Genomic DNA, 26,717 nt, shown 5'->3' with positions numbered 1-26,717 from the left:
TGTGAAAGTGTTTGGTAACATGCCCAAACTAATGAAGATCCCATCATTAGAAATCAACATCATTAGAACTCAATCCACAAGTGATACCAAAACCAACAGTGAAGTATGCTTACAAAAATTAATCTGGCCTGCAGATACAGTGTGAACTAAGAACATGAATGCATGCTTGTATTCATGGCAGCAGCACATGTGTAAGTATCTGCTTCTGTAAGGCAAAGAGAAACTACCAGTAGTTTCCTGTGCCTGGATTTATCATAGTGAAGTCAAACTGAATCCTCCCTTAATGCATCTTTTCTTTTTACAACCTCTTGTTGGGCAAATGCGTTGTCCTGGTCTGTGGTTAGGTCTGAGCAAGTGGACTGCAAGCACGATATGGATGACAACACCCTGACAGTTACTCAAGCAGCGTGTCACAAAAAACAGGCTTAGAAGTTAAGCCCACAGCAGTTCAGAAAACATACCTGTGAATCAACTGGGATTAGTGAAAGAAAATCCAGACCTAGAAAGAAGAGAAGGATAATAAAATGATGCATCTTTCTTTTCTTCATAAACAACAAGTTTAAGGAACTTTGTTGTTGTTGTCGTAGAACAGATTTTGCAATTGCTATACAGTTTCTAAATGAAGTGTATCACTGTGACACCACTCTCAACGACTTCAGGCAGCAGCAAAACATGTTTTCTAGTACAAGTGGCTCTTTTTAAGAATGAGAATGACAATGATGTATTATTCACTGGATATTGCAGGGTGGTTCAATGTGGTTGCTTAGATGGAGGTTGCCATTTGGAGCTGTTGGTTCATAATGCAAGTTTCACTGCATATTGTACCTGACTTGGCCAAACTGGGACATGAAGAGTGTCATCACATTAAAGATGCTGGAATGAAGTAAAGTCACAACATGCACAAGTCCAAAAACAAGCAGCAGGTCTCTTCCTCCACCCATGGGCAGCCAATAAGGAAACATTTCTAATATCATCCCCGCTTTGTGTCTAGACAGATAAAAGGAATGAAGAAGAGGAAACTACAAGTAGTTCAAGGTATATCCTCTAAGAGCAGTGAGAAATAGTGCCTGTCTTATACACCATTAGAGTGTAAGCATTTAAAGCAAGATGTTTAAAAATATGAAACCAATGAGAAATCACAGCCTTTTTTTGTTTTGTTTTGAAATCTTGGCCTTGTGTTTGCTATGTCAACAGAAAGAAATGGTAAGCTTCCTCCCTCCCTCTCCCATTACCCTGTTCTGGCTCTGTTCTGGCCAGTGGCATCTCTCCTCTCCTCCATCAGAGAAAGTTAGAGACAAATTTTGAAGGAGATTTAAGCCCAGCTGCTTTTATAGAATTCAGAGTTAATGGTCATGCGTATGCTCAAACTTCAGTTCACAGAGATGAACAAAACCATTCTAGGCTTCCGTTCTCTCAGCTTAGTCTCCTATCCAATTTGGAAATACAACGGATTTCTTACCAAGGGAGAAGTGGAGGGAGGGAGCAGTAAGGCAACCAAAATGAACAGAGAAACAAAGGGAATGATATCCATCCCCTTGCCAAACCGGTACTGAAAGAAGAGGAGAAAACCCAGAGATGTTGCAGGGGAGAAATGGAGACAGGCAATGGAGCAGGTGAGGGAAGAACAGGAGGCCCACGTGACACCTCTTGTCACAAGTCACCGTTTCCTGGGCTCTGGGTTCACTACGGCCGGCAAAGAGAACCCCCAGAGTCCCCCTACACAATTCTTTTCAAGGAGCCAGGATAGAAAACAATCAGTATCCCCACCTTTTGTCTGATATTTAGCAGCAGTGTTGAAGAATACATCATAGGCATTTAGGGTATCTCTAGGTAAAAAAATTCAATAGAGGTCAGCTTACATATTGTAGCTCACCTTAACCTTTTTCATACAATCTAGACAGAGCACCACTAGAATCAGCTAGCAGAAATCTCTACATTAAGGGCTGGGATGAGTAAGTGCCATTATATTTCTAAAACTTATACAAGCAGCTACTCTCCCTCACATCTACCACATGTAACAATCGGTCGTTTACACAAAGTCTAACTGAATACAGCAAGAAGTGTTTCTGGCTGCAATTCCAGAGCGCCAGTGTCAGGGCATACCCCAGAAGCAAGGTTTTTCACATCACTGTTGAAGCAGTCTCACACTGGGAAGACAGCTTGTACTAGACTTGTCTAGACATCACATCAGTGCAAGGCTACCTACAGTCTTGTCCCATTTAAAAAACTTCATCTCCAATTTTTTACCCACCCCACAGATTAATAAGGCTGTCTGAATGCACATGAAAAATAGACAGCACCTACCTGGTAAGTCCGAGGAAATACTGGATATTGGTGGGTGATGGAATGGCACTGGGTAGTCTGTTAACGAAGGAGGAATAGCAGCAGTATCAACGGTTGTCACGCTGGGCACTCTGACAGTAGATGGCTGATACATGAGAACCCTGTTTCAAACAGCATGAGATGTTACAAACGGCCTGGCCATTAGTTACAGAAGAGAAATTATGCACGGCTGTGCACTCTTCCACACAGTCACTGTGTCACAACACAACTACAGCGTGGCTACTCACTACACAGTACTCCACTCTAATTTCCTCTTTCATAACAGTCTTCATAATAACATGATCGTATCTTGGCTCTCAACAGCAGCTGTGACATAAGAGCAAGTTGGCATTAAAACAAAGTACAGTGCTGGAGTCACTGACAACAGTCCGTTGGGATCAGGAGTGGCTCTCTGTATCTGCAGATCAGCCTGGGAGGGATGCACAGGTAGCCTGAGCCAGGAGAAGGGCACTAAGTGTCTCACATCACTGTTCCTCAGGGATGACCTGTCTTGCCAAGGATGCAACTGACATGATTCACCCCCCTGGAGCACAGAATACCAACGCAGGAGTTAAGCAAACCCATCTCTACTCACAGCTGAACCCAAGCTAAGCTCAGCTCCCCAGGCACATAGAGCCAGCTAAAAGCTCTCCACATTCCCAGCTTCTGCCTGATTCTTTGCAGCACCATTGAAGACATCAAAGGCAATCAGGCAGCCAGCCACATGCATTAAAATGTTTCATAAACTTCCAGTCAGGTGAAGACACCAACAGTCCCACTCCCACATGTCCCACATCCCCCTCTTCAGCCCACCAACCAAGGTACCCCCTCGTTTTCCTCCCCAGACTGCTCCACTGTTCATTTATGCTACTGCTGATTTCATAAGCTTGGATTTCAGACCCTCCTTTCTCAAGCCCCTCCTAAATTTCAGAATATTCACTTCCTACCAACACGAGGCCACCCCATAGTTTTTTTTTCCCAAAATTAGCATTTCAGGCAATATTGTTTACAGGAGATGAGCTATTCTCCAAAAGCCTCTTAGACTTGAATTTGAAGAATGAAACATGATGTTTCCATACCCAAACAGTAGGGAAAACTGTCACAGAAACAAGAAAACCGTAAGTGTAAAAGGACTGAGTTATAGGCTGACATGTTGGACAAACACAAGAGCATGGAAGGAAGGCCTGGTGCCTTCTGCAACTTCATTAAAAGATGCATTTGTAGCTATCCTTATAAATATAGGAAAAGTGTCTCTTGCAAGACTGCTCACAACAAGCAACAGCACTTCAGCATCACTGCTGAAAGCAGTTGATGACCAACTATTTGCTTGTCAAAGAGCACACATTGCTGTAGACTACAGACAGCACACCTGCTCATCACTTTGAGGAGTGGCAGAACAGAAGAGTTTTACTAAAGCAGTAGTAATAAAATCAAAAGACAAGCCACTATACTGAGAGACACATACCTCATGCATGCAGCATGACTATCCAGAAAGCTGACACCTGAAATCACTTTGCAGAGCACTGACAGAATGTCCTTTCCTCCCTGTGCACCCTGAAGCTCTCCTTTTTTTTTTTTTCTTTAAAGAGTGGAAGCCACAGACTGTGACTGCAGCCAAGTTGCACAGACTGGGACAGAGGGGAAAAGGCATGACGGTGAAGAAGCTGCTCTTCTTGCCAGTCATATTGCTGAAGTTGGACAACTACAAAGCGGAGTTGACAGGGAACTCGAGGAGCTGTCTGTTGTGCCAACCAAGGTGCAGAAGTGATTGAAAACCAGGGCCAAGTGCCATTCCAAGACATCCCAGATTTTAACAGGGAGACGGGAGAAAAGCTTATTGCCTTGACTGAAAACAACAAAGTGCCTCCCTGCCTGGACTGACAGAAAAATGGATGAAACATGCAACATAGCCTTCTTCCTTGGCACCAGAGCGGATAAAGGGGGTAAGGCAGTGAGAAGACTGTTCTCACTTTGCAAGAATGTGTTGATAACTTTGCAAGAATGCATGATGCTCCTGCACTTGGGAAAATCTAAAGAGAATCCTGTCCAGTAGCTTCATCAGTTTCTTTTACTATGGAAAAACATCCCTGCAAACACAGCAACAGTGCAAGTTTTTTGTGAGACATAAAACTATTTAATAGAGTTTGCCTGTACAGAGGTACTGTAGCAATACAACCTTCTGCAAAGAGAGGCCTAGAAATTCTCCTCTAGAAGGAAAGAGCTGCATACCAAAGAGACTACAAGTGCACATGTCTACACATTAGTTTCTGAGACATTATGAAATAACAACTTTAAAATTGACAAACCCTTTAGTTGGGCTTCCTTGTGTTTCGGACATAAATATGCACTTCCTTTTGGCAGGAGGATCTTCTTCTTCATCAGAAGAGCTTTCAATTGTCAAATCAATCACATCAACTTTCTTCTTGTTTACCTCGTTGGCCACTGTCACAGAACATGGTTTGGTAACAACACTGGAACCTAAACCAGAAAATAAAATACCACTTCTTTTAAAAAAAAAAAAAAAGGCTGTTGACATCAGCAGTTTCGATTTGCAGCAGAGGCCGTCATAGCCCAGGACCAGTTTTATTAGTAGTAGTACTCTGTGTCATAATGAGAATTATTGAGCACAAGCTTTAATCTTTAGTTAACAGTTTAAGGACTTACAACAAGAGCAACTTTTTTTTTAAGTGCTATTATAAAGAACAAAGACAAAACCCATTAACACACATCTTTAGAGATACAACCCTTTTTTTTTTTTATTTTTTAAAAAAATTATTTAGCACACACCCCACAAAACAGACATCAACATCCAAACCCATTATCCCAGATGCAATTAAGTCTCAAGGCATCAAGCTTTTTTGGTGGTTTGCAACCAATATCCAAGAGGTACTCACTTTCTATTTTGGTGCACTGTGGACTTGAGACTTTCACAGCATCTTTTTTAGGCCTCATGGGGCACCAGGAGCCATCTTCCTGGAATTTAATCTCATCCACATCTGAACATTCATTAAGGATTTCCATAAAGAGCCTGAAAAATAAAGTTAAGTGATTTTGATTCCAGGCTTTTCCTAAGTGAAAAGGAGACAGTTAAGAATTTGATTACAATCAAGACTGATCCACAGCACATACTCTATTTGTCTTCCCTGAGGACCTGCAATTACAACCTTTGTGGACTTCCATACATCAAAATCAAAGTATCCCAACCTACCCATGTTCTGCTCCAACATTATTGCAGTTCAGAGATTCCTATATAGCAGTAGAAGCAATCACCCTTTGATTCAAATTCTACAGTTTTTAAGCTAAATTTTAGAGTTAATAGCCTCACAGATTGTTTGTGTAAAAGGGAGACATCCTTAGATGTCACATTTGGATTTCTCCAGAGAAGATATGCTGAGGTTCAGGAGTTTGATGGTGCAGTTACAAGATGAGTTCTTGCAGTTTGTTACATGGGAATAGAAACTAAAGGATTCTAATGGTTCCTCCCAGTGTAATGTACTTTTGAGAAAGTAAAAATGGCTAAACTTTAGGTCACAAAAACAATTAGTACAACATGAAAGACTTGAAGTAATTTTGTATTCTGCAAGCTCAGTCTCTTACCCATCTAGTATTAGGCTCTCATAAGCTGCCTTTTTGTCGCAGACAGGACAGATCCAGGTAGGCTTCTTCTCATTCATTTGAAGATAAAGAGCAGCATCAAAACATTGCAGGTGTGTGCAAGTAACAGCCCGGCATGGGATTGTCAGTCTCATTTTTCCCAGCTGCAGGAGATGCATTTAAAGAATGTCAGAAGAAAAGAAAGTGAAGCAGACCTGCATAGCTAACAGTGAAATCAGATGCAACCAGCAAGTTAAGTCACTTCTCACTACAGAGTGCCCAACACTAGGTCACAGTGTGCAAATCCACTCCAAAGCACATACAAGGTGCCTGAACAAAGAAGATAGCAGTCCTCAAAGTCTTTACCGAGTTGAGAACTGTCAGAAACATTACTTCTGGGATATTTATTTATTTTTTTTTTAATAGGAATACCTACTGGGGCAACCACTTTGTCATTTCTTGGCCAAATATCTCAGGGTTCGATAATTTTGTGAGCTGTACTTATATTAGACTCAAAATGGCATTATATCCATTTCCGCATAAGACTTAACATACCAGTCACAAACAAGGTAAGTTTCTACCTGGAAACAGAAAATCCAAGGCAGCACTGCCTTGTTATAAGGTAATCAGTTTATTTTTTCCTTGTTGGCAGTAAAAGCAATACCACCAAGACCAGGTGGTCTGAAGTTCTGTTTCTCGCTGTGCCCTTTAATTATTCTATTACCCTTCCCAGGTAGGCTCGATGCCTCCACACACAAGATCACTCCTTTTAAAGGCCTCAGTACACACACAGGTAGCAACTTGACTCTGACTGCATTACAGCTGAGGCATTCTCAAGTCTAAACCATAATTTGTTAAATGCTGCTGCAATCAGGTGCTTGTAGGTGAACTCTTCTCTTCATTTGCATTAATGAATCAGCGTAACAAAAGCCAGCTAAGTTTCTGAAGCAGGGTGTTTTACAAGCAGACCAACTCTGCACTAAAAATGAAAACACAGATCAGTATATGTTAATTTCCAGCCTTACTTACAGGACACATCAGAGATACCCGCAGACTGGTTGTGGCAATCTCACTATCAGGATCTGCAGTTAGTTTTTCTTTAACTACCAAAATAAATTAAGAAGTTAGAGATGGGCACAACTATTTAAAACACTAAACTTAATTCTCTAGCACATATACTTGTTTCCAGCTATCTAAAAAAGCCCTGAGCATCTAAGGAATCTAGTTCAGAGCAAACGCCACACAAGAATAACTTCACAGGCAACTGGCAAGTTGCATCATGAGACTGTTTTGATGTGCAGCAGATGAACTTCTGGCCACAATGATTAGTAGAGCAAACTCTATCCAACATGCAAGGAGATAAAATCATCAGGGAGTGAGGTGTAAAGACAAGACAATCAGCAGCACATGCAGGTGAACAAAACACATATTTAGGTCATCTATCTGCACCTCACTGCCCACTACACCAAACTGCTCTCAGCATTCTCAAGAACATTTTAGAGGAAATCTCTAGGTACTCCTCTCCACTAGCTAGGGACCTACAGTGAATCAGTGCACGATACCTGAACAACAGCAAAAAGAACCTGGGCATGGATTTTTCTTTTCAAAATGCTGCAAATCTCCCAAGTACTACCAGTTCTAGTTTTAAAGAGCCACCAACCACCCTCAGTAAGGAAACAGGAAGGTTAATTTGACTTACTTAGTGCTCTGGAATGATCAGGGTTTCTGATACCTTTCATTTTTAACCTCTGCAAAAGCATAGCTGAAGTGAGCTGACGAACGAGATACACAGACATGGAGTAATTCTACAAAAAGAGTAATTAAAGATGAAATATTTATTTAGCACCATATGTCCACTACAGCAATATGTCACTATTACACTGGTTTTAACATACAGTAAGAAAAAAACCCATGCTGATTTTTTTTTGCTTTGTAGTTATGGAAATACTTTGCAAGTACTGACAGATGACTTCATTACTACATGTATGAAAGAGTCAATCTGACAGAATTCTTCCACTAACCAAGTCAAGTCACCTCACTCCAGTTGTAACTTAACTACAAAAAAAGTGTTCTCTACAACCAAGAGACAGTCTGGGCTTTTTCTTGAAAAGATGACTTAGACTGGAGATACAATTTCTTAAAACATGCAGTCTGTAAGCACTTCTCATGTTTGTCTCCTATACATTTGCTTTTTTCCACTGACATTCTCTTTAATGCAGAGCTCAAAGAGAAACTTGCTATAAAGATTAACGTTGTTTCAGGTGCAAACACCACCTTCAAATGGCACACAACAGCATCAGTTTCTTTGTACCTTCTCTCCAGCTTGCTGGTTTTAAGCCAAGCCTCATTAGACCATACCCACTCCTTTCAGGCTGGTCATATTCCCTAGCATTTACTGCTGTTCCCTAATTCATGCCACTCATCAGCTTCCTTTGTTCAGGTTTTCCTCTCGAAGGTCACAAGTGAAGAGAAGAATCTGCAAGTCCCACCACTGCAGAATAATAATAGTTTCATCTGTGTAACACTCACAACCTGCAATCCCTCATTTCCACTCCCTGCCAGCCACCTTCTTATAGCTCCTACATGATCAAGCACCGTGCAGGAATTTCAAGCACAAGAAATCTAACACCCTGCTCCTCCTTTACCATCCATACCAAAGACAGCTCTTACCTAGACAAACAGATAAAGTTATCAAAATGCACAGGAAGCCACTAAGACAAGTATCTTCCTTTCCCCATTCCTGCAAAGAACAACTAAGTTGTGTACTGTTTCTTTCCTACAGAATCAATATTACAGGCTCTAGCCTGTCCAGCTCTCTGGGATAAACACCTGCTCTCCTCAGAAGCCCTCCTCTATCAGAGAAGTAGATGCCAATAAGCCCTTAGCACATCAGCCTGCTGGCACTCCACACTGTCCCCAGAGATTTCATTTAGAAGATGAACAGCAAAGGCCTGCTACACAAGTTCTTCTACTTAGAACAGAGCCCCAGCGTTAAACCAGAGGACTCACTTCACCTCCCAGGACAACGGTGCAAGGCTGGAGCAACCTCCAATTCATCTACTCGCATGGAGAAATATTTTGGCAGACACAGGAGGAAGAAAGCATGGGGACAGAGGGAGAGCCAAGACTACACACAATCCAGCAGTCATTTCTAGAGTCTTGTGCTTTGATCGAGCAGAAATGGCTTAGGTCTTTCCCATCCTCATTCTGTTTTAGGAAAACTTTGCTGTCAGCACTGCCCTTCATTCCTTTGCTGAACATGAACTTTCCACTTTTTCTTTAAAATTTAAGTTTCTACAAGTTTGTGCTGGAGTCTCACTTAAAGTATATGATGCCTCCAGCATAGATTTTGATATTAAAGGAGAGGTAAGCTACCCTGACAACAGTCCAGAAGGACTTCCATAAGTAGCCACATATGATGGTAAACCAATGACCACTTATTCTTCCAACAGCTGCAAGGACTGCTGTAACAGCTACATAAGTCTAGGAAGAATTTAGTCTTCTCACTTTCCCTCCTTTCCTTAGTGAATCTCCAGGAAGATTTCTAAGCAATCACCTGGGCATTTGAAAGACTAAATCCTTCTAAACTAATAAGTTGTCATTTCTGCAAAACCAGAAATTCACCTATAGACACCAGAGAGCGAAATATATCACGTCTGTCACCACCTACCTCATCTCCTGCCACTGAAGCCCAGCACTGTTTTCCTCCTCAACACAGCTTTCCATGAAGAACTGCATTATGAATATGCTTCCCTCTCTCCCCCCTACCCAGGTCTCCATTACTCCCTATATCACCACTCAAGAAGTCAGTTTCCCCTCAAATCACCTAAACTTCCAGGAATACACTTCATTTTTAACGAAGGACACATGGCTTGGATACCCTGCCTTACAAATGCACACCAGTATGGCCCAAGCACAGCATCACAAAGATGCATCACACCCTGCAACAGTTGGCACTGGGCAGCCTGACAGCTCCCCTGTACACTTCCCAGGGACTTGCCACCAAGGAGCTTTCTGAGCTGGAAATTCCATCTGATTTACCTTATTTACAAGCACAGTTTTAACTGAGGAAAGACAAAAGAAAAAGAACCTCAAAACAACAGATGGAAATATACATAAACTAGTTCTTCCTATAAAAATTCCTTTTGTAGAAATATCTGGTATTATTTGGTTAAAAAATACAAAAAGCCCCAAGAACAAATTTGTGTCTTCTCTCCCACTCACAGGGCCTTAGCACATTTGCACATTTTAAAAGCCTTCTCCAATGAATAGCTACAAAAAAAAAAAAAAACCTTTAAGACATGGCTACATAACCTCACATTCATATGATTATACCATCAGGCTACAAAATAGCCTTCCCCTTTTATGTCTGAACTGTTCTTTGTTTACACCACAAAGAAAGTTGTTTCTGACATATTTCAGGCAACCCCTAATGACAAACTTCCCCAAAAAAGCTCTCAAAGAAAGCCATACTCCCCCATCCGTGTGAACTCAGTATGGTCTCTGTAATCCATATGCAAGTTTTTTTTTGTGTTACTGTAAGCTACCATACTTCTAGAGCTAACTTTTTTTCCTGACATCAGAAATAAATGCAGCCACTTTGTAACACCGTATGTCTTGCCGGCATTATCAGGCAGTGGGTTAGAAGGCACGCTAGACAAGGTTATTCAGACTACTGTCTACATCCCACAAAACAGACAGCTTACCTTTCCAATTTCAGAAGCCCAGGAAATGGAAATCTGGTTTGGCACTGCTGATGACAACCTAACTAGAGATGTTATATTCAAGGGACGCCCAGGTCGCTTCTGTTCAATTCCATTTTTCGGTGGTGGAGCATATCCCTGTGGGAAGAAGAGACAAAAAGCATTACCACTGTAAACTGCTTAAACAACTTACTAGTTTAAAACTGATCTGTGAGAAACAAGTGAGCCTAGAGGTTCTCTAAGCTGGAGACTGAAATCAACACTCATTTTGAGGAATATCAGTCTTGGATAGTCCAATACCATAACTCAACCATAGTATTAAAGCATTTTTGATTTTAAAGAGATTTTGCAGAAGTGCTGAAAAGTAGAAGAGAACACAGTTTTGGTCCAGGTAAGCTTACTGGAGCAGTAAAAAGCAGTGCTGAGACTTTCAAAAAACAAGAAGTTGTTACTGCTCCCCACACCCCAACAAAAGCAATCAGAACCTCAGAAGGACACAACCTCAGCAATTAAAAGACAGCAAGTCACAAACTGTTAATTCAGTCTTTTGTGTCCAAAGAATGCTTCACTGATTTTATTTAAAAAAATGCAAATTCTTGTCCCAAGAGCCCTACAACCCCTTGGTGTCTGCTTTGCCTTGCGTTAACTACACCTAGCTTCACAAGCAACAGGTTGTCACCTGCACACTCCAGTGAGAACCCTGAAGATGAGCTGCTCATGGAATACCAGGTGTATTTAAGAGCTAAGAGGCCTTGTTATTGTTAGCAGAAAAACACACCTACTAGGTACTAAGAAATTCTTAAAAGCTGTGCAAATAATCTGGACCAGCTTCTTTCTGTAGTTTTATGACATACAATGCTTGCAGACTGAATCAGAAGTCACCCAGTTCCCTTTTGCCTCTAGACAAGCACACTTCAAGCAGAGGGTGCTTGTGCTATGTGAAGCACGTGGCCCAACTGCAGCTTATTCATCTCATCCTGCAACCGTCACTGTGAAAGCAGCCAGTCTGTAACAGGAACCCAGAATCTGTTTGGAGCTCGAGCAGACATCCTGCAGTCCACTCATCTCAAGATCTCATCTTGCATCAGAAGGATGACAACAAGAGACTGGAGCCTGCATCTTGCGCAGAAGTGACTGCCAGATTTCATCCCATTCAAGACACTGTTGTTCTACACTAGAAACTCTCCAGAAACAATACACTGAAAAAAATTACATGTTATTTAATGCAGAGCTAACATGCACAGTCATAGCCTAATGTTTCAAAACAGAGTTACTGTGAAAGACGACTGCTGAAAATAAAAACTAGAAGTAACAGCAACAATTGCTGGTGTGTGCTACTTCATCAGAAACTCCCACGGAGTGCACAGCATGTGTTCTGTGTTCACCTAATGATATGGGAAAGCAATCTGAAAAGCTCCTTTGCTAGTAAACACACAACTTCCAGCCTTTGGTGGAAACCCAAGCAGAACCCTCTCTAGAGGGTTATTGCAGAAGCACAGCACAGCCAATGCACCCAGGCCACCTCTCCCAACAGTGAATCAGACAGCCCAGCACAAAGCAGACTGTCTGGCCATTTTTAACTCATTTCAAGGATTAGGAATGATAACCTTGATGTTTCATTTAATTATTAGCTCCAATAAGGAGTTTTAGGGATATCTTCACATTGTATCTAGTTGGTATTTCTGAAGTTCCCAGCCACTTTCCTTTTTTGAAGTATTTTTTCTTCATAGCTGGTATGTAGGCAATACCAGCAGGAAGCCTGCTGTATCTTTTGTCTTGCCACATAAGTCATCTCAGGCAACACAGAACTGAAGGCCTCTTCTGCTTACTGGAAGAGCATACCATGGAATAACCACTGCCTTTAATCCAGGGCAGGCTCTGCAGTTGTCATGTCATTTCCCAGGTTTCCAGAGCAGTTCTGCCACTAGTCCCTACTCCTCCCTGGAAAGCCCACCCATGGCTGTGCTTCACTACTGCCCTTTATTAATTTTGCACAGGGCTACTGCCTGCAGCGACAGAACAGGGACCCAGGTCTGCCAGGCCAGAGCGGAGGACAGCAATTGCTGAAGAGATCTTCCAAAACTGGTTCTCGCCCCAAGCAAGTGACAGTAGCTATGAAGAGTCTTCCCATGTGTGCTTTATCACAGTATATGGAGGCAGCAGATGTGTGAAAAAGCAAAGAAAGCAAGCAAAGAATGCAACAATTTGTGTTTTTCTTGACATCTCCTATTTTTCCCTTTTTGGAAGGCTGACTCTGCTTCTCTACACTTCATTTCAGTCAAGCTTTTCATGTTTTCTCCCACAAAGCAAAGACCTTCAGGGGTCAGATTCAATCCTGTACTCCTAAAACACATTAAGAACTTCTGCTCCTAGCCTTCTGGGACTTAGAGAGAACACTCTGCTTGCCTATCACAACCAGCTCTGTAATACCACTCAGTTAGGCTGCCAATTCCAGCAGCTAGCCTGTGCCAGTTATTTGGGTCTAAGACTTCCATACTTCTTCCAAGAACTACAATGGACAAAAAAGGTGGACTCTGCTGTAATCAAGAAGTATAAAGAGAAAGTCTGATTGCTCTTCCATGTGGTCATTCCCAGCCTGCAATGACAGATTTCATTTTTGTCCTTTGAAAGAGGCATGCGGCGGTCTACAGAGGTTCCCTGGGATGAAAAGCAAGTTATTTCTTTGGATTTTTGAGTTTTGTCTTGCCTACACTCGCATGAGAAGGCAACATGAGAATCACCTGCTGTAGGACATTATGTGTAAAATTGTTGTTACTTGCCAAGACACCAGCATGTAATGCTCCACAATTATTCTTTTCAAGTCAAAACACTGAGAAGTAGACAGAGGCAGCTGCAGGAACACAAGAAAACACTGCAGTAGCATGAGCTGGCATAACCTAAAGCAGTATTGGCACACTGGCAGCACTTCTTTGAAGCTTCTGATAAGGAGTGCAGCCAAGGAGATAACCTAGAATAATTCAGACGTCTGCAGAGGCATGAACTGTTATACAAGGGAAAGGCAGAATGGTACTCATTTAAGAATTGTACAAGTTGACAACAGAGCCTGCATCACTGATTAATTACTTAACACTACTGAAGTAGACAACTGTTGTCTCTGAGGTAGAAAAGTTGCCAAGAGTCATTTATTTACTTTCTCACTTAAAGTTCCTGCTGAATAGAATAACGAGCCACCTTACAGCATGCAAGAAGAACCTACCGGATTTAAATCTGAAGCAAAGTGAAAGTCCAAGATCAGATGATTTTTGCTATGACTGTGACATGTCACACATAAAATGGATAGCATAGCACAGTATAACAGGTATAAGGTATATCAACAAGACTTGGAACCATGTCATGGATATCAACAGAAAAACAGACCCAGTTCTTTTGGGTTGCTTGAAGAAAGGAAGACATCTTCAGAAGAAAGGAAAACCTCCAACTTTATCACAGAGAACAGCTTGTGTCTGCAGGAAGTATTGACCAGGAAATGTCTCAAAGAAACACTTTTATATGCTGAAGACAGAAGAAAAGTGGTGCAATCATTAAAAAAGCTAGGGAGAGTCATTTAGGTAGATCAGAGGCAAGAAAGTAGTCATGATCACATGTGAATGGGAAGAAGCATAAAGGAAGAATAGAACACAATAAACGTATCTGACATGCCAAGAAGGCAGCAAACATTCTGAGATAACATTTCACACCTTTATTCCCATCATTCATTTTACATACACTGCTGAAAAAACTCTACATTTTCCATCTTCCAGAAGTGTTTCAGAATGAATTGGGTAAGAGTTTTTGTAGAGAAATACCTGTTCCAGATATTTGTTCACAAATAAGAGTGCTTTCTACCTTTTCGTATGTATTTAAGCCTCAAGGTGGCTCTGCCCACCCTGTCATTTTTATAGTAGAAACCAAAGTGCCTGACTGCTAACACTGTTCTATTCTAGGATTAGCAACTGCTAGGAGCCCTACAACACGCCTGTTCTTCATCCCTGTGGTGAACACTGGTCTAGCCAGAGAGGTTGTCCTGGTTTTAGTTAGAACAGAATTAATTTTCTTCCTAGTAGCTGGTGGAATGATGTGTTTTGGCTTAGGATGAGAAGAGTGCTGATAACACCCCGATGTTTTAATTGTTGCAGAGCAGTGCTTATACCAAGCCAAGGACACCTCAGCCTTTCGCTCTGTCCTGCCAACAGGCAGGCTGGGGGTGCAGTAAGAGCTGGGAGGGGACAGACCCAGGACAGGTGACCCAAACTAGCCAAAGGGGTATTCCATACCATCTGACGTCATGCTAAACAATATATAGGGGTGGCTAGCCGGGGGGAGGGGGCCGGACTGCTCGGGGTTAGGCTGGGCATCGGTCAGCGGGTGGTGAGCAATTGCATTGTGCATCACTTGTTTGTACATATTATTATTACTTTCCTATTACATAATTGTAACATTATTGTTATTATTGTTATTATTATTTTGTTATTATTATTTTCCTGTCTTATTAAACTGTCTTTATCTCAACTCACAGGCTTCACTTTCCATTTCTCTCCCCCGTCCCAGAGAGGGAGGGGGGAGGGTGAGCGAACGGCTGCGTGGTATTTAGCTGCCAGCCGGGTTAAACCACGACAGAGGTGCAGAACAGTATACAAATACATCCACAAGATGATACTGTTTCCTCACAAGTAGCAACTCACACCAGTACACAATGTGAGGGCTAACCAGTGAGGGCTACTGCCAATCAAGTCAAACTCAATTTTAAGACCTAGAATGAAGATTCCACATGTTCTTGTTCTGTTACCTGCACAGATGAGGCTTCTTACAACTGGCTAAAATGTAATTAAGCCATGCAATGGCTGTATGATCATTTATAGCAGTAATGGCTATCTCACATACGCACACAATTTGTTTATTTGTTAACATTAATATCTGGAGAAATTTGAGTGCTTGATAATAGCAAAGTGCTTGATTGTTTTAGCAAGCTAGCATTACAGAAAAACAAACACCTGAAATCAAAGAAACCACAAATACATGCAAACACAAGCTTACCGGCAATGGAAACAGCTTCCCATTTACTTTAATGCACAAACTATTAGGGTAATTATCTTCTTGAGGACAGCTTGTCTCTGCCAGGCATAACCTATACCCCAAAAAACAGAAAGCATAATTTTCAAGTGTCACTACATTCATATGTCTCCGCAAACATCAAGACATAAATCCTTAATTGGTTTAATTACATAAGAGAATATCATGAAAAAAGTACCTTAGCTGAACTTGGACTGTGTAATCTCTCCTGCCTCCTGGCAAGAAGTCCCTGTGACAGAGAGAAAGGAAAACCAAAGCACCTCTTTAGACAGCAGGTCTCATAATCCAGTCACACACTGAAATAACTGGTACGCCTATTCCATCACTAAGTGTTGCTCTTATTTTATTAAGTTATAAACAAGTCTTATGAGTGACACCTCTGTTTAGGTACTGCACATTAAGCAGGACTTTAGGATTGCAATCTTCTCTCAACAGCTTACAGTAACAAAGAATGGTGCTGCCAGAGAGGGGGGGGAACAGGTTTTTTGCTATCCAAAAAAACTGTTCACATCACAGGTCCTGTAAGAACATGAATCCTGGGACAAAAGATAAAAGCAGTCTTCCATTCCTGCAGTCAGGAAATATGCAGGGGATGAAAGCCCACCACCTCTCCAAATAGTAACAATTACTGTTTCAAGTAATTGTGAACTCCTCAGTGGCATAAGATTTAACCAAATACACAAATTTTTTATGCTAGTTCTGGAAGAAACCAGAACAGATTAATTCAGCGTAACTATTTGAGGATTATCATCCCCCATCTGCAAGCTTATGGGATGCACCAAAAATTAAAAAGAGAATCCCCTTGTCCTGAACTTTTGTAAAAGCGGTTACCTATGCTATGCCAAACGCTTCTTACCTGGAAATACAGATTTCTCTGACCTGCTGAGGTGTTAAAGCAAAGATAAAAAACTTCTCTTGGAACCTCTGTATACTGCTCTGTACTAGAAAAAAAAGAGACAAGAGGAGGTTTAACCATGGTGATTAAAATCATTGATTAGAACAGGACCTGCAATTGAGTTTTTTTCCTGAAACAAGGCACAAGTCACTTAAGTACACAATCAAATTGTTGTTGAACTGCAAGCCACTGTCAACAGGAAAGCAACAGAACAAATCATTCATTCAGCTATATTCAGACGGCTAATATCTCATTACTTTTCAGTATTAAAACAGCTTGGCGAACTGTGCTATAATCCTCAGGGGAAGAAAGATACAAACACATCAAAATATAACACTGGATACCTGGAGAAAGTACCACCAGAGAGGTGTTTACAACTATTTTAAGGTACTATAATAGGAAAATGTACACCAGAAGCTATTAATGGACAGCTAGAAAATTACTCAGTGAAGAAACAGCTAAAGGTAGCTAAGTTGTTGGGGAGGAAGGTAGGGAGCAACTCTTAATGCTGAAGAAGCCAGCTGGACAGTGTGTCTGGGAATAGTCAGCACTGAACTTTGGGAAGGGGGTGTGTGGCAAAATAAAGATAACTTTTGTATCAGAATCCTACTTGTCTCTCAGTGATGGCAGGCAACAGTATTCTTTTATTAAGGATTCATAATACATACATTGTCCTTTTCTATATCCTTTTGACTTGAAGAGTTAGAAATCTTGACCTGACATAAAGGTAGACTGGACTTCTCCAACAGTTTAAAGTATTCAGCAAGGAGAACGAACCTAAAAATATCACCATTAAACCAAACTAATGAATTAGGTTGACATGGACACTAAAACATTCACAGAAGAAAAATCTGCATGGAAAACATTCAGAAAGGAAAAGCCCAGGTGGAAGAAACACACACAAGTTCCTTGAGCAATTTGAATACAGTATCATGCACTCATGTGCACACATTAGGCAGCATTTTATATTTCAAATACATAATTTCAATATTTGGGCACATTTTAAATGGAAATTGTTATTGTACCAAGTGTGGATTCAAGCTAAACCCCCACATCCACACCTGCTCTTACATCCTCATATACACATCCCTTTCAGAGAGCTGCAGTAAAGCAGACTACTCCAAGCACTGACCTATGTGCCCCACTTGATTTCTGAATTCTTAAACACACATTTGTTCCATGTCCCAACCACTCACAACTACTAACTTGGACTATGATCTACCCATATCAATCTGAAAATATTTATTAAGGAAGGGCTTCCTTCAAATTTGCTCACAAACCGAAGTTAAAGTCACTAATTCATTATTTGCACAGCAAGCCATTCCTCATTTCTCATTTACACACACCTTCTCACACAGAGCTGCAGCTCCAGCTGCTGCCATTTTCAGGTACTGTGTTCTGGGAAGAGTTTTAAGGCCAGCAGGTACTCAATTACATTCCTCCTGTCTCCCTCTCCCCCCATCCAAACGTTTCAGGACCAGGTAGGTAAACCTACTTCTATGAGAGCTGGGCAACATGCAACAGAGAGCCTACAGTTTTCAAGGGAAAAGAAATTTCATGCAACTTTATAACACACTAACATCCTGATGAAGCATTCATGTTAAGAAGCAAGCATTTCCAAAGCAGAAGATAGCTGCTACAGATGGTTTTCCAGCATGTTACTGCCACCTCCAGGTATCATTGAACACACAGTATCAAAACTCAGGTATCAAAAAACAAGCAGTAACTGCATGGCAGAAATACAATGCAGAAAACACACCACATTAGACAGGAGATGGCAACCACATGGCTGGCAACAAACCTGGTTCATTGTGAGCCAACAGTTGTGCTGTAATACAGAATAATTGAGGAATATAATTAAGATATTGAGCTACTGTATAGAGTGAACACAAGGAGGAGGAGGCCAGGATGAGCTGTGGAGCCAGCCAATACCAAAGCACACATTAATAACAAGCACATCCACGCATTAGGACAATGATAGGGAGAAGAACCTTCTCCCTAACAGGGTGCTGTGACACACAAGCACAAGTGACAACAGGCAGTGTAAGGAACATTTGCCAGTAATGCTTGCTGCTCGAGATAGTGGAGGGTGACCAGCATATGCATCACTTAGGTACAAGTCACAACCTAAGACACTTATCACTTACGAAACTGAAGAGTTTAGCAGGATGCAAACAGCTTGCAAAATGCTAGGAGTGTTGCTAAGCAGTATTACTAAATTATTACAGAATACCCGATAAGGTAAAACAGATTGAATTTCAAGCCTATTTCCAAATACATATGCTCAAGAATGAGGCACTTGAATAAGCTAACTCAGCCTTCAGGTTGTTTGCAAGACAAAGACCTGCTCTGCATTTTAACCTGCAGTATGGCAACAACCAGCAGACTGAGAAACCACCACTAACCAAGTACAAAATTCAACATTTGTTGCCCAAAGCATGCACTGCAGTGCAAGATGCCAAAACCTGCAGAACTGTTGCAACGAGATAAATACAAGCTAACAAGCCAGTGAACTTGTTCTCCTTACACTGTGGGCATTTAACTACTGACCCTGAAATCTTTTTCCTGCTGGCCCTGACAGAGGTGTTTCTCCCTTGTATAAAACAGATACTTCAGGTCTAAATCATTCAGCCAGAAGTAACTGATTATTGAAAAGAGGGTCATGATTATCTTTAAATCTAGGGTACTGGCAGAATAGAATACTTTATTATTACTAAAGTGGAGCTTGGCACTTTGGGGAGCAAGAGGTGGAGAAAGGGCAGGACTAACACTAAGGAGGGAAGGGAATTTCCACTTTTCCCCAGCTGAAAAAAAAATTTAAGCCTGGACTTTGTACTGTCATAAGCAATATCTATCCTCCAAATTAAACAACCTGCAGTATTATCAAACACTTACCTAGACTTGTAGGTTTTATGAGCACATCTAGCACGTCGTAAAAAGGCAGGCTTTTCAGTTGAACATCAGGATGAACAGGTGGAATCGGAGGGGACGGCTGCTGCATCTCAAAGTGAGCCTTAGTGTCTTGGAGGAGCACGGAGCTGACAGGGGAGGAAGGAGATTGAGGCGTGACTGAAGTAGAAGGGAGCGGGTGAATCCCAGCAACAGCCAGGTCAGGCTCCACAGGAGAGGAACTACTGTCCAAATTGAAAACGGCAGGTTTTATAGCTGATAAGTCTGAGAGTCCTTCAATCGTCCTTGGGTACCGACGCCTATAGAGTTCTCGGATTTTTATCTGAACTGCTGGGCTGCAGCCGCTCTTCAGTAAGTGCAGTGCCCTCATCAGGAGGTCATGTTTCCGTCCACTTTTATTACGTCCAGCAAAGCCCAACAACACTTGTAGTTCAGAAACACGAAAACTTGATACCATATTCTGGAAAGAAAAGTTAAGAGAAGCATAAGTGAACTGACCGTACAGCAAGTCATCCATTCCAAAGGGTACGGTGAAGATCTGAACTTCCATCATTCCAGTTCCTCCGCAGTCACCTTAGATATTTCTACTCATACCCCTACCCAGAACAAGAGTACAGTTAGCTTAAAGCAAAGAAGTAACATGTCCAGGAAAGTTCGGTTTGGTTGTACTATTGATTTTAAAGATTCTAGTTGTTTCTACAGCAAAAATTATTTCCAACAGCAAAAAAATGCAATGCTATCTGAATTCCACAGGAAGCCAGAAGCATTGTCTGATACAAAACGTCTCACTTCATGAAAGCAAAAAGCAAATGAATCAGTGTTATCATCTGTTCTCTAGCACATTTTAAGAAATAAAATAAGCAAGCATTTTAAGTTCTGCATGGCTTATTCTGAAACGTCCTTGATTTCAGGCAGCACATTAAATGCATGGCTGATCAGAGTCAGGCACATCAGGTTTCACCCTTGAAAGAATGGTACAGCAAGACAGAAACTGCTTTAAAGTTACACCATTTCACACTAACTCGCTGTTTAAACAATGTAACTGATTCTACCAGACTGTGACAGAAAGCTTCCTGTCCTTTCAAACCATGCTCTGGTACCATCTCCAAGACCACTTCAAAGGAAGTGATGCTATTTACTTGGTTATCCGAGTTCATTGTGGAAGACTGAGGATCAAACCATGAAGTTTATACACAGAAAGATTCTTATTAAAACAAGAGATACTACCCAATAGAAAGTGATTGTCTCCCTTGATCAGAACAACTCAGTACACTGGCATAGGTGGACACCTGGCACTTGGAGCTCTCTATTTAGAGAGGTGTAAAATCATCCAGATTCTCCTAGGCAGTTATCTTCCTATTTGGGTGGGACACTCCCACTGTAACAAGAAGGTTAAGTTTTAAAGAACAGACATCTGACTTTAATCTGCATTGCACCAACTCCAGATTCAAGGATTGACAGACAAAGGACCCAATGGAAGGCCTGAAGTAGTAGAACCTGCAAGCATAACATGGATTTTTAAAAGCTGCGTTGACGACTCTTAACTAGTAGTCTAGTATAAAATATGTAAAGCTTTGGGCATTGGTTTCAGGAGGGATACAACTCTCAAAATGCAGTGCTTTGGGTTTATTTTCCCTCAGCTCTCCAGTGCAGTTACATGGATGTAGTCTAACACAGATCCCATCTTAAACTGCAGATTCAACACGGCTGTGTTGCAGCCGCTGTCAGTCCCGAAGGAGGCAGAAACTCCCTGCTCTCTCCTGAGCACCAAGGGGATCACTTCTCCAGGGAGACAGATCAGGGAACTGAGCCAGATGAACACTCAGCTTGAGCCACTACAGGCAAACAGGTGCAAGCAACCAGGACCTGCCTTTTAAAAGGTCACATCAATTCACACATTCTAAAACAACATCTAAAGTACCCTGGCATTATTCCCACCAGGTACACTATTTCCTCATTTTTGAGGAGACATATCTTATTTCACATAGTGCATTTCAATGTTTCCAGGCAGCCAATTTGGGTACAGCAATGCTGCTATCAGGAGGAGAGCAATACCAGCAGTCTTCAGGCTGGTATTCCCCACAAAACCCCATCTAAAAACGCAGCACAGATAAAGCTGCTGGTGAAAGCAGTGTCACATGAGGTGTTGAGTCGCTCACCCGAACTCTTGAAGAAGCCAACAGCAGATATCTTAATTTCATCCCAGCAACTTCTCTAAACAGAGAAACAATACAGGAGGAGGAGGAGGAGGCAAAAGTAATGTGAAGCTTGCAAGCTGCTCAAGGCTGTTTCCACCTGCCCTTCCCTTGCTATTCGTCCTTAGTCTTACAAGCAAGAAAGATGAAAAAAAAAAATAAGTTTTTTGGTACTTTTATAAATAATTTGAAGGACTGGGACAGCTTTGTAGTAAAGCCACATAAGAGAAAGTGTGGCAATTGTCAAAGATAACACTGATACCGAAGAATTTACTGAGAGCTTCATATTGTCTGCTTCCATAAATAGTGGTACAAGCTTCACAGCCACGCCAATGCCTTTAATTCAGATGGAGACAGTAAGCATGATGCTGGATATCATAATCAGAATGCAAATGAATGAAATAACCCTTTACATTGAGATTAAGGAAACAGCATGTCTTGCAAAATACTTTCTGTTACCCTGACTGCTGCCTTCTGTGCATTCCTGCAAGTTACTCAAGGTGAAATGTGCAGTCAATCATGCCTTGAAATGGCCAGCATTTTATGTGGGAATTCAACAAACAAGCATCTTGTAACAAGGTGGATTTCATTTTAGAAGACACAGCCTGTCTTCAGTACCACAGTCAGCAAGATTTTAAATTGACACCTTGATTAAAGTGCTTGGGAGTACAGAAATACGTGGTTTTGTCCATCAACACAAAAATCTTGCATGTGCTTTGGAAAGAAGAATCTTGCAAAAGTGAGTTTTACTGGAAATAATTAAATGATGTCTTTTGCAAGATTTCCCCCTGTAAAACTGATGCTACTTTCCCTCTAAGGCAATAGCAACCGTGAGCATAAAGACAGAGCTAGTCTCATCCATGTAGTTTAGCTTATTATTCCATTTATAGACATATCAAAGTGGGTGCTTTTTATAATCAACAAGGTTTTATGGAGACATAACATATGCTTAGGAGCATTTATAATCATAGTGCAAGACAGATAATCTATTTCCAACAAACCTTACCAAATTATTTTCTTTTGGGGTTCCAGCAATCTTGCAGAAGACTGCAGCCTAGTTATTAACATGCTTTTCACATCACTGAATTAAGATGAGACATTCAAGTTGTGTCATGTAAATGCCATCAATTTTCTCTTAAGAGAAATTCTTTACAGCTGCACAGCCCAATAAAAAGCTTTTTCTAACACAGAAGACCAAAGCCATTTTATTTTTACTGTCTCTCCATGAACACGAAGAGTAGTTTGACAGAACTTTAAGAAATTTAAAAAAATCAGACTGGGTAATTCTAGCACTTTTATGCTCCGGAAACATTCCCTCCCTCCCACCCCCAAGATTCATACTTGAAGGTCAGATGTTTCATGGGATTCTGTTTCTTATTTTCAAATTTTAGCAACCATGATTCATGGGCAGAAACATTGTTCTGAAGCATTAAGCTGTAGGTGTATGTGGAATGGCATTTGTTTCAGAGGGATCATGATTTTAAGGAGTCCAGGAAATGCTGACACACCACTGAAATTAATGGCAGGCAAGCTTCAGAGCAAAATAAAGGATGAAAACCATCTCTAGAACAAGGTCTGATCTCCAAGCTCGCCTGGCCAAAGCTACCTATGATTTAATAGTCAGTGTACTCATATGAATGAACATAACATTCTTGAAAAATGTTTACAGTAAACCACTGGTAACTAGCTTCTAGGTCAACTGTAGCTGCTCAGGCAGCAAACCCTACATTTGAACCCAGAGAAGCAACACAAGCTTACTCAGAAGTTCTTGTCGGTCCCTGATGAAGAAGTCTGCTTCAGCCCCACTGCCTTCTGCACATGTCTGGAAGCTACAAAGGGAAGGAAGGCACCAAGCACCAATCCTCACAAGGTCCCACTCCTTATGTTAAGCCCTTTTTGACCACTCATTACAGCAAAGAAGCACATCTGTAACATCATTTACAATAAGTTTGCATGTGTATTTATTTAGAGTGGGCTAGAAATTAGTAACACTGGTAAGAAAAGCAACTCATTTCTTCAGATGAAGATCTCTGTGATGACTCTAGATAAAGATATAAATGTAGTCAGGAAGCTGATTTAGCTATAGATGAAAAACTGGAATTCCAAAGAATGAAGACACCCCCAGTTAAATTTGTATCAGCAAGCAGCATATTTCTTCAGATCTGGTCTGTGCTAACAGCGGGTTCAAACAGCATGACCATTAGGTCCTCAGAACTACAAGGACTTTTTACTTCAGATCAACTCTAGCCTGATTCCTAAATTTGACAGTAAAAGTCCGGAGAATTTGCCTGTTCCCAATACCACAATAAACATCAGTATTTGGCTTTGGATTTTCAATTCACAAGTCCCTCAAAACAAAGCTTGACTCATTTCATTGCAATCCCATTTTTTAAGCCCCATAAACTACATTGCCTCTTTCTTCCCCCCATCCCTATCTCAGCATAACCATTATCATTAGTTGTTAATTATCCTGCATGCAAGAAACTTTTAAATTACCACAACAGCCCTCACTGGTATGAATAAGTAACTATGCATCTAGAAAGCACAGAAAAAGTGAAATATGAGTGCAAGGTAACCTCTGATAAAATACTGTTAATAGCTTATCATAATATACCGTTACTTAACACACCGAATGCTAATTGTAGCCTAAAGACCACTGCATCACCAACAGAAACTTGTCAGTATTTATTCTGCCCATTTTTCCGTCATTTGATGTTTACCCCCAGAGTAACGTGTAGAGCTTGACTTCTACATCAAAATCCCAGACCGGTAGGCATTTAACACAATGGTATGGACCCAGCCAAAAATGAACCAGTACAAAGCGGCTCTGGCAATGAACTTTTAAAGGGCACAAGAAAATAACTAAGTATTTTCTTCCTGGCTAGCAATTTAGAATCCACTTTTTAAAATATAGGCTTGCGTCTGCAACACAGTATAGTCACCAGTTTGAACGCTACTGTTGACAAGACTTAAATAGGTTGTGCACCCACCAGGGCCATCTCTGCTGCATGCTCCCCATCTCTCCCATTCCTCAGGAGCAATGCAGCACTTCGCTGCGTTCCTGGCACGAAGGACAGCGCTAAGTATGACTTCTCTTGGCAAACAGGCAAAATGCTGTCTCCTCAGACAAGTGGAGAAGTCAGAGGAGTGACAAGACACCAAGCATGCTGTGAACGAGAGGTCTAAGCACAAGACTTCAATTTCTGTACTCAAATACTGAGCCATATAGCTCACAAATATTTAATCACTTAAATACTGGATGTGTAAGAGCAACGATTATAAGTGTGACTTTCAGCATTTATAAACCCTGAACTAGTAAATTTTGTGGACTTTCCTCTCCATACACTGTAGGAGCATACTTTCATCTCTTCTTGATGAAGTGTCTTTTCTGAACAGCCTTGAAGCCAATCACTAGTGTCACACAAATTAGTTCTGGCAGACGCATTTGCCTAAAGAGGTTTTATTTTTCCATAAAGATGAAACTAACACATTACTCAAAAATCCGATTAAATACCGAGTATCAGACTGAAGCTGTTATCTTCTAAACCAGGAATCAGCAACAGTTCAAGGATAGCGAGCACAATGGATTGGTTACCAAATAGTCAAGATGCCAGCAGAAACTCAGGACCCAAGAGATGCTCTCCCTCCAAGGACTAACACGAAACCAATCCTCTTATCCACGGTACTTTCTGGGACACAAACCATAGCTTCAGGCCAAATCTCAGTGAATTAAGAATTTGTGGGAGCTGGAATTGTGTTCTCACAGATGGCTCTCAGAAGGAGCTGCAGTTCCCGCTCCTGGGTGTATTCTGTTCCAAAAAAAACAAAGCATTCACACACCACAGGCTGCAGATGTCTGTGTCACATCCACCTTTGCTCATGTAACCCCTTTGACATTTGTCAGGCTGCCCATGAGTGAAGATTATGGATAAAGGCATGAGCTATGCTTAAAAGCATCTGTGACCAGCAGGTCTAGAAGTTGCATCTCTAAACATGCTCACCACATCTTCTCTGCAACTTAATATTTCAGAAACTGGAACTTACAGAATGCAATAAAAGCTACTAATTAATTGGAGGTTATCTGAAGAAACTTCTCTCTCTACATCTCAGGTCTTGAAGAGCAAGCCTTGCAGTGGATGTTTTCACCATTATCTTAGAAAACAGGAACAACTATTCCTGAATCCTTACACAAATCTAAAGATTTTCAGAAGGCTTGATGTAACAGCAGGTTCCTCTGAATCTGTTTTCTCCCACTACAGCCACGTCCCTTTGGATCACAGCCCCCAGAATTTTTAAAGATCCAGAGGATGGCACGGATGGTACTAACAAATATTAAGATAATCCTTCACCTTGACAATAGAGAGAAGCTACCCTCTATATTTCCTTCATAAAAAAGTTAAAAAAAAACAAACAAACAAAAAAAAAGATTTAAGAGAGAACTCTGACCTCCTGGCTTTATTAAGTCCTGAACAACTTAATAAAATAAATTTAACTCTTCAAATTGCCCCAGTGGCCTTTTATAAGGCAGGCAGAGATCACATACTACAGGAAACTGCAATGAACATGACAGAAAACAATACTGCCATAAAAACATCCCATATGTTATTCTATGAAGCCATAGTTTAAGATCACTCCCAAAGATCAAGTAATGTCTGGTAATATCTCCTCTTTGACCAAAAGCAGGAAGAAGTGGTTGTCTGAAGTGAAACAAACCTACAAACCAAGTGCATAGTGTTCAAGAAAACATAGCCAAACATATCCTCTTTCCAAAAAGGAAAAAAAAAAGCAGGGGGGGAAACACGACACTTAACCTCAGTAAAGGCCTCAAAGGCATGGGGCAATCTACCATATTCTCTTCCAAAAAAATATTAGAGCTTTCCCCAAATGGACCATCATCTGCACGTTTATCAGACATCTAGAGAAGCTCCAAGCTAACACACTCATTTCCAAGGCACTCCAGGTTACAAGTAAGATGAATGGAAACACCAGGAGGCATCTGTTCAGACTAGCACTTTGTTTTTTAAGTGC

General features: G+C 41.2%; 1 protein-coding gene across 4 annotated transcripts in view; it reads right to left on the bottom strand.

The window, feature by feature from the left end:
* LOC311221068 (E3 SUMO-protein ligase PIAS2-like) overlaps positions 1-26,717 on the bottom strand; it is a 30,835-nt gene that overhangs the window by 2,830 nt on the left and 1,288 nt on the right. For 2 of the 4 annotated variants that reach the window (XM_084304821.1, XM_084304822.1), the window contains exons 2-13: positions 19,480-19,954; positions 16,546-16,630; positions 15,868-15,918; positions 15,654-15,744; positions 10,623-10,757; positions 7,616-7,721; positions 6,946-7,019; positions 5,920-6,080; positions 5,217-5,350; positions 4,629-4,800; positions 2,305-2,444; positions 462-499 (exon numbers count right to left, since the gene is read on the bottom strand). In XM_084304821.1, coding sequence (XP_084160947.1) covers positions 462-499; positions 2,305-2,444; positions 4,629-4,800; positions 5,217-5,350; positions 5,920-6,080; positions 6,946-7,019; positions 7,616-7,721; positions 10,623-10,757; positions 15,654-15,744; positions 15,868-15,918; positions 16,546-16,630; positions 19,480-19,954 — 1,662 coding nt within the window. The remainder of the gene's footprint in view (positions 1-461; positions 500-2,304; positions 2,445-4,628; positions 4,801-5,216; positions 5,351-5,919; positions 6,081-6,945; positions 7,020-7,615; positions 7,722-10,622; positions 10,758-15,653; positions 15,745-15,867; positions 15,919-16,545; positions 16,631-19,479; positions 19,955-26,717) is intronic. The other 2 variants (XM_084304824.1, XM_084304823.1) reach the window with 1 other exon arrangement.

Source organism: Netta rufina, assembly GCF_964035555.1.
Source record: "Netta rufina genome assembly, chromosome: Z".
NCBI classification, from domain to species: domain Eukaryota; kingdom Metazoa; phylum Chordata; class Aves; order Anseriformes; family Anatidae; genus Netta; species Netta rufina.
This window is presented reverse-complemented; position numbering and strand designations above follow the sequence as displayed.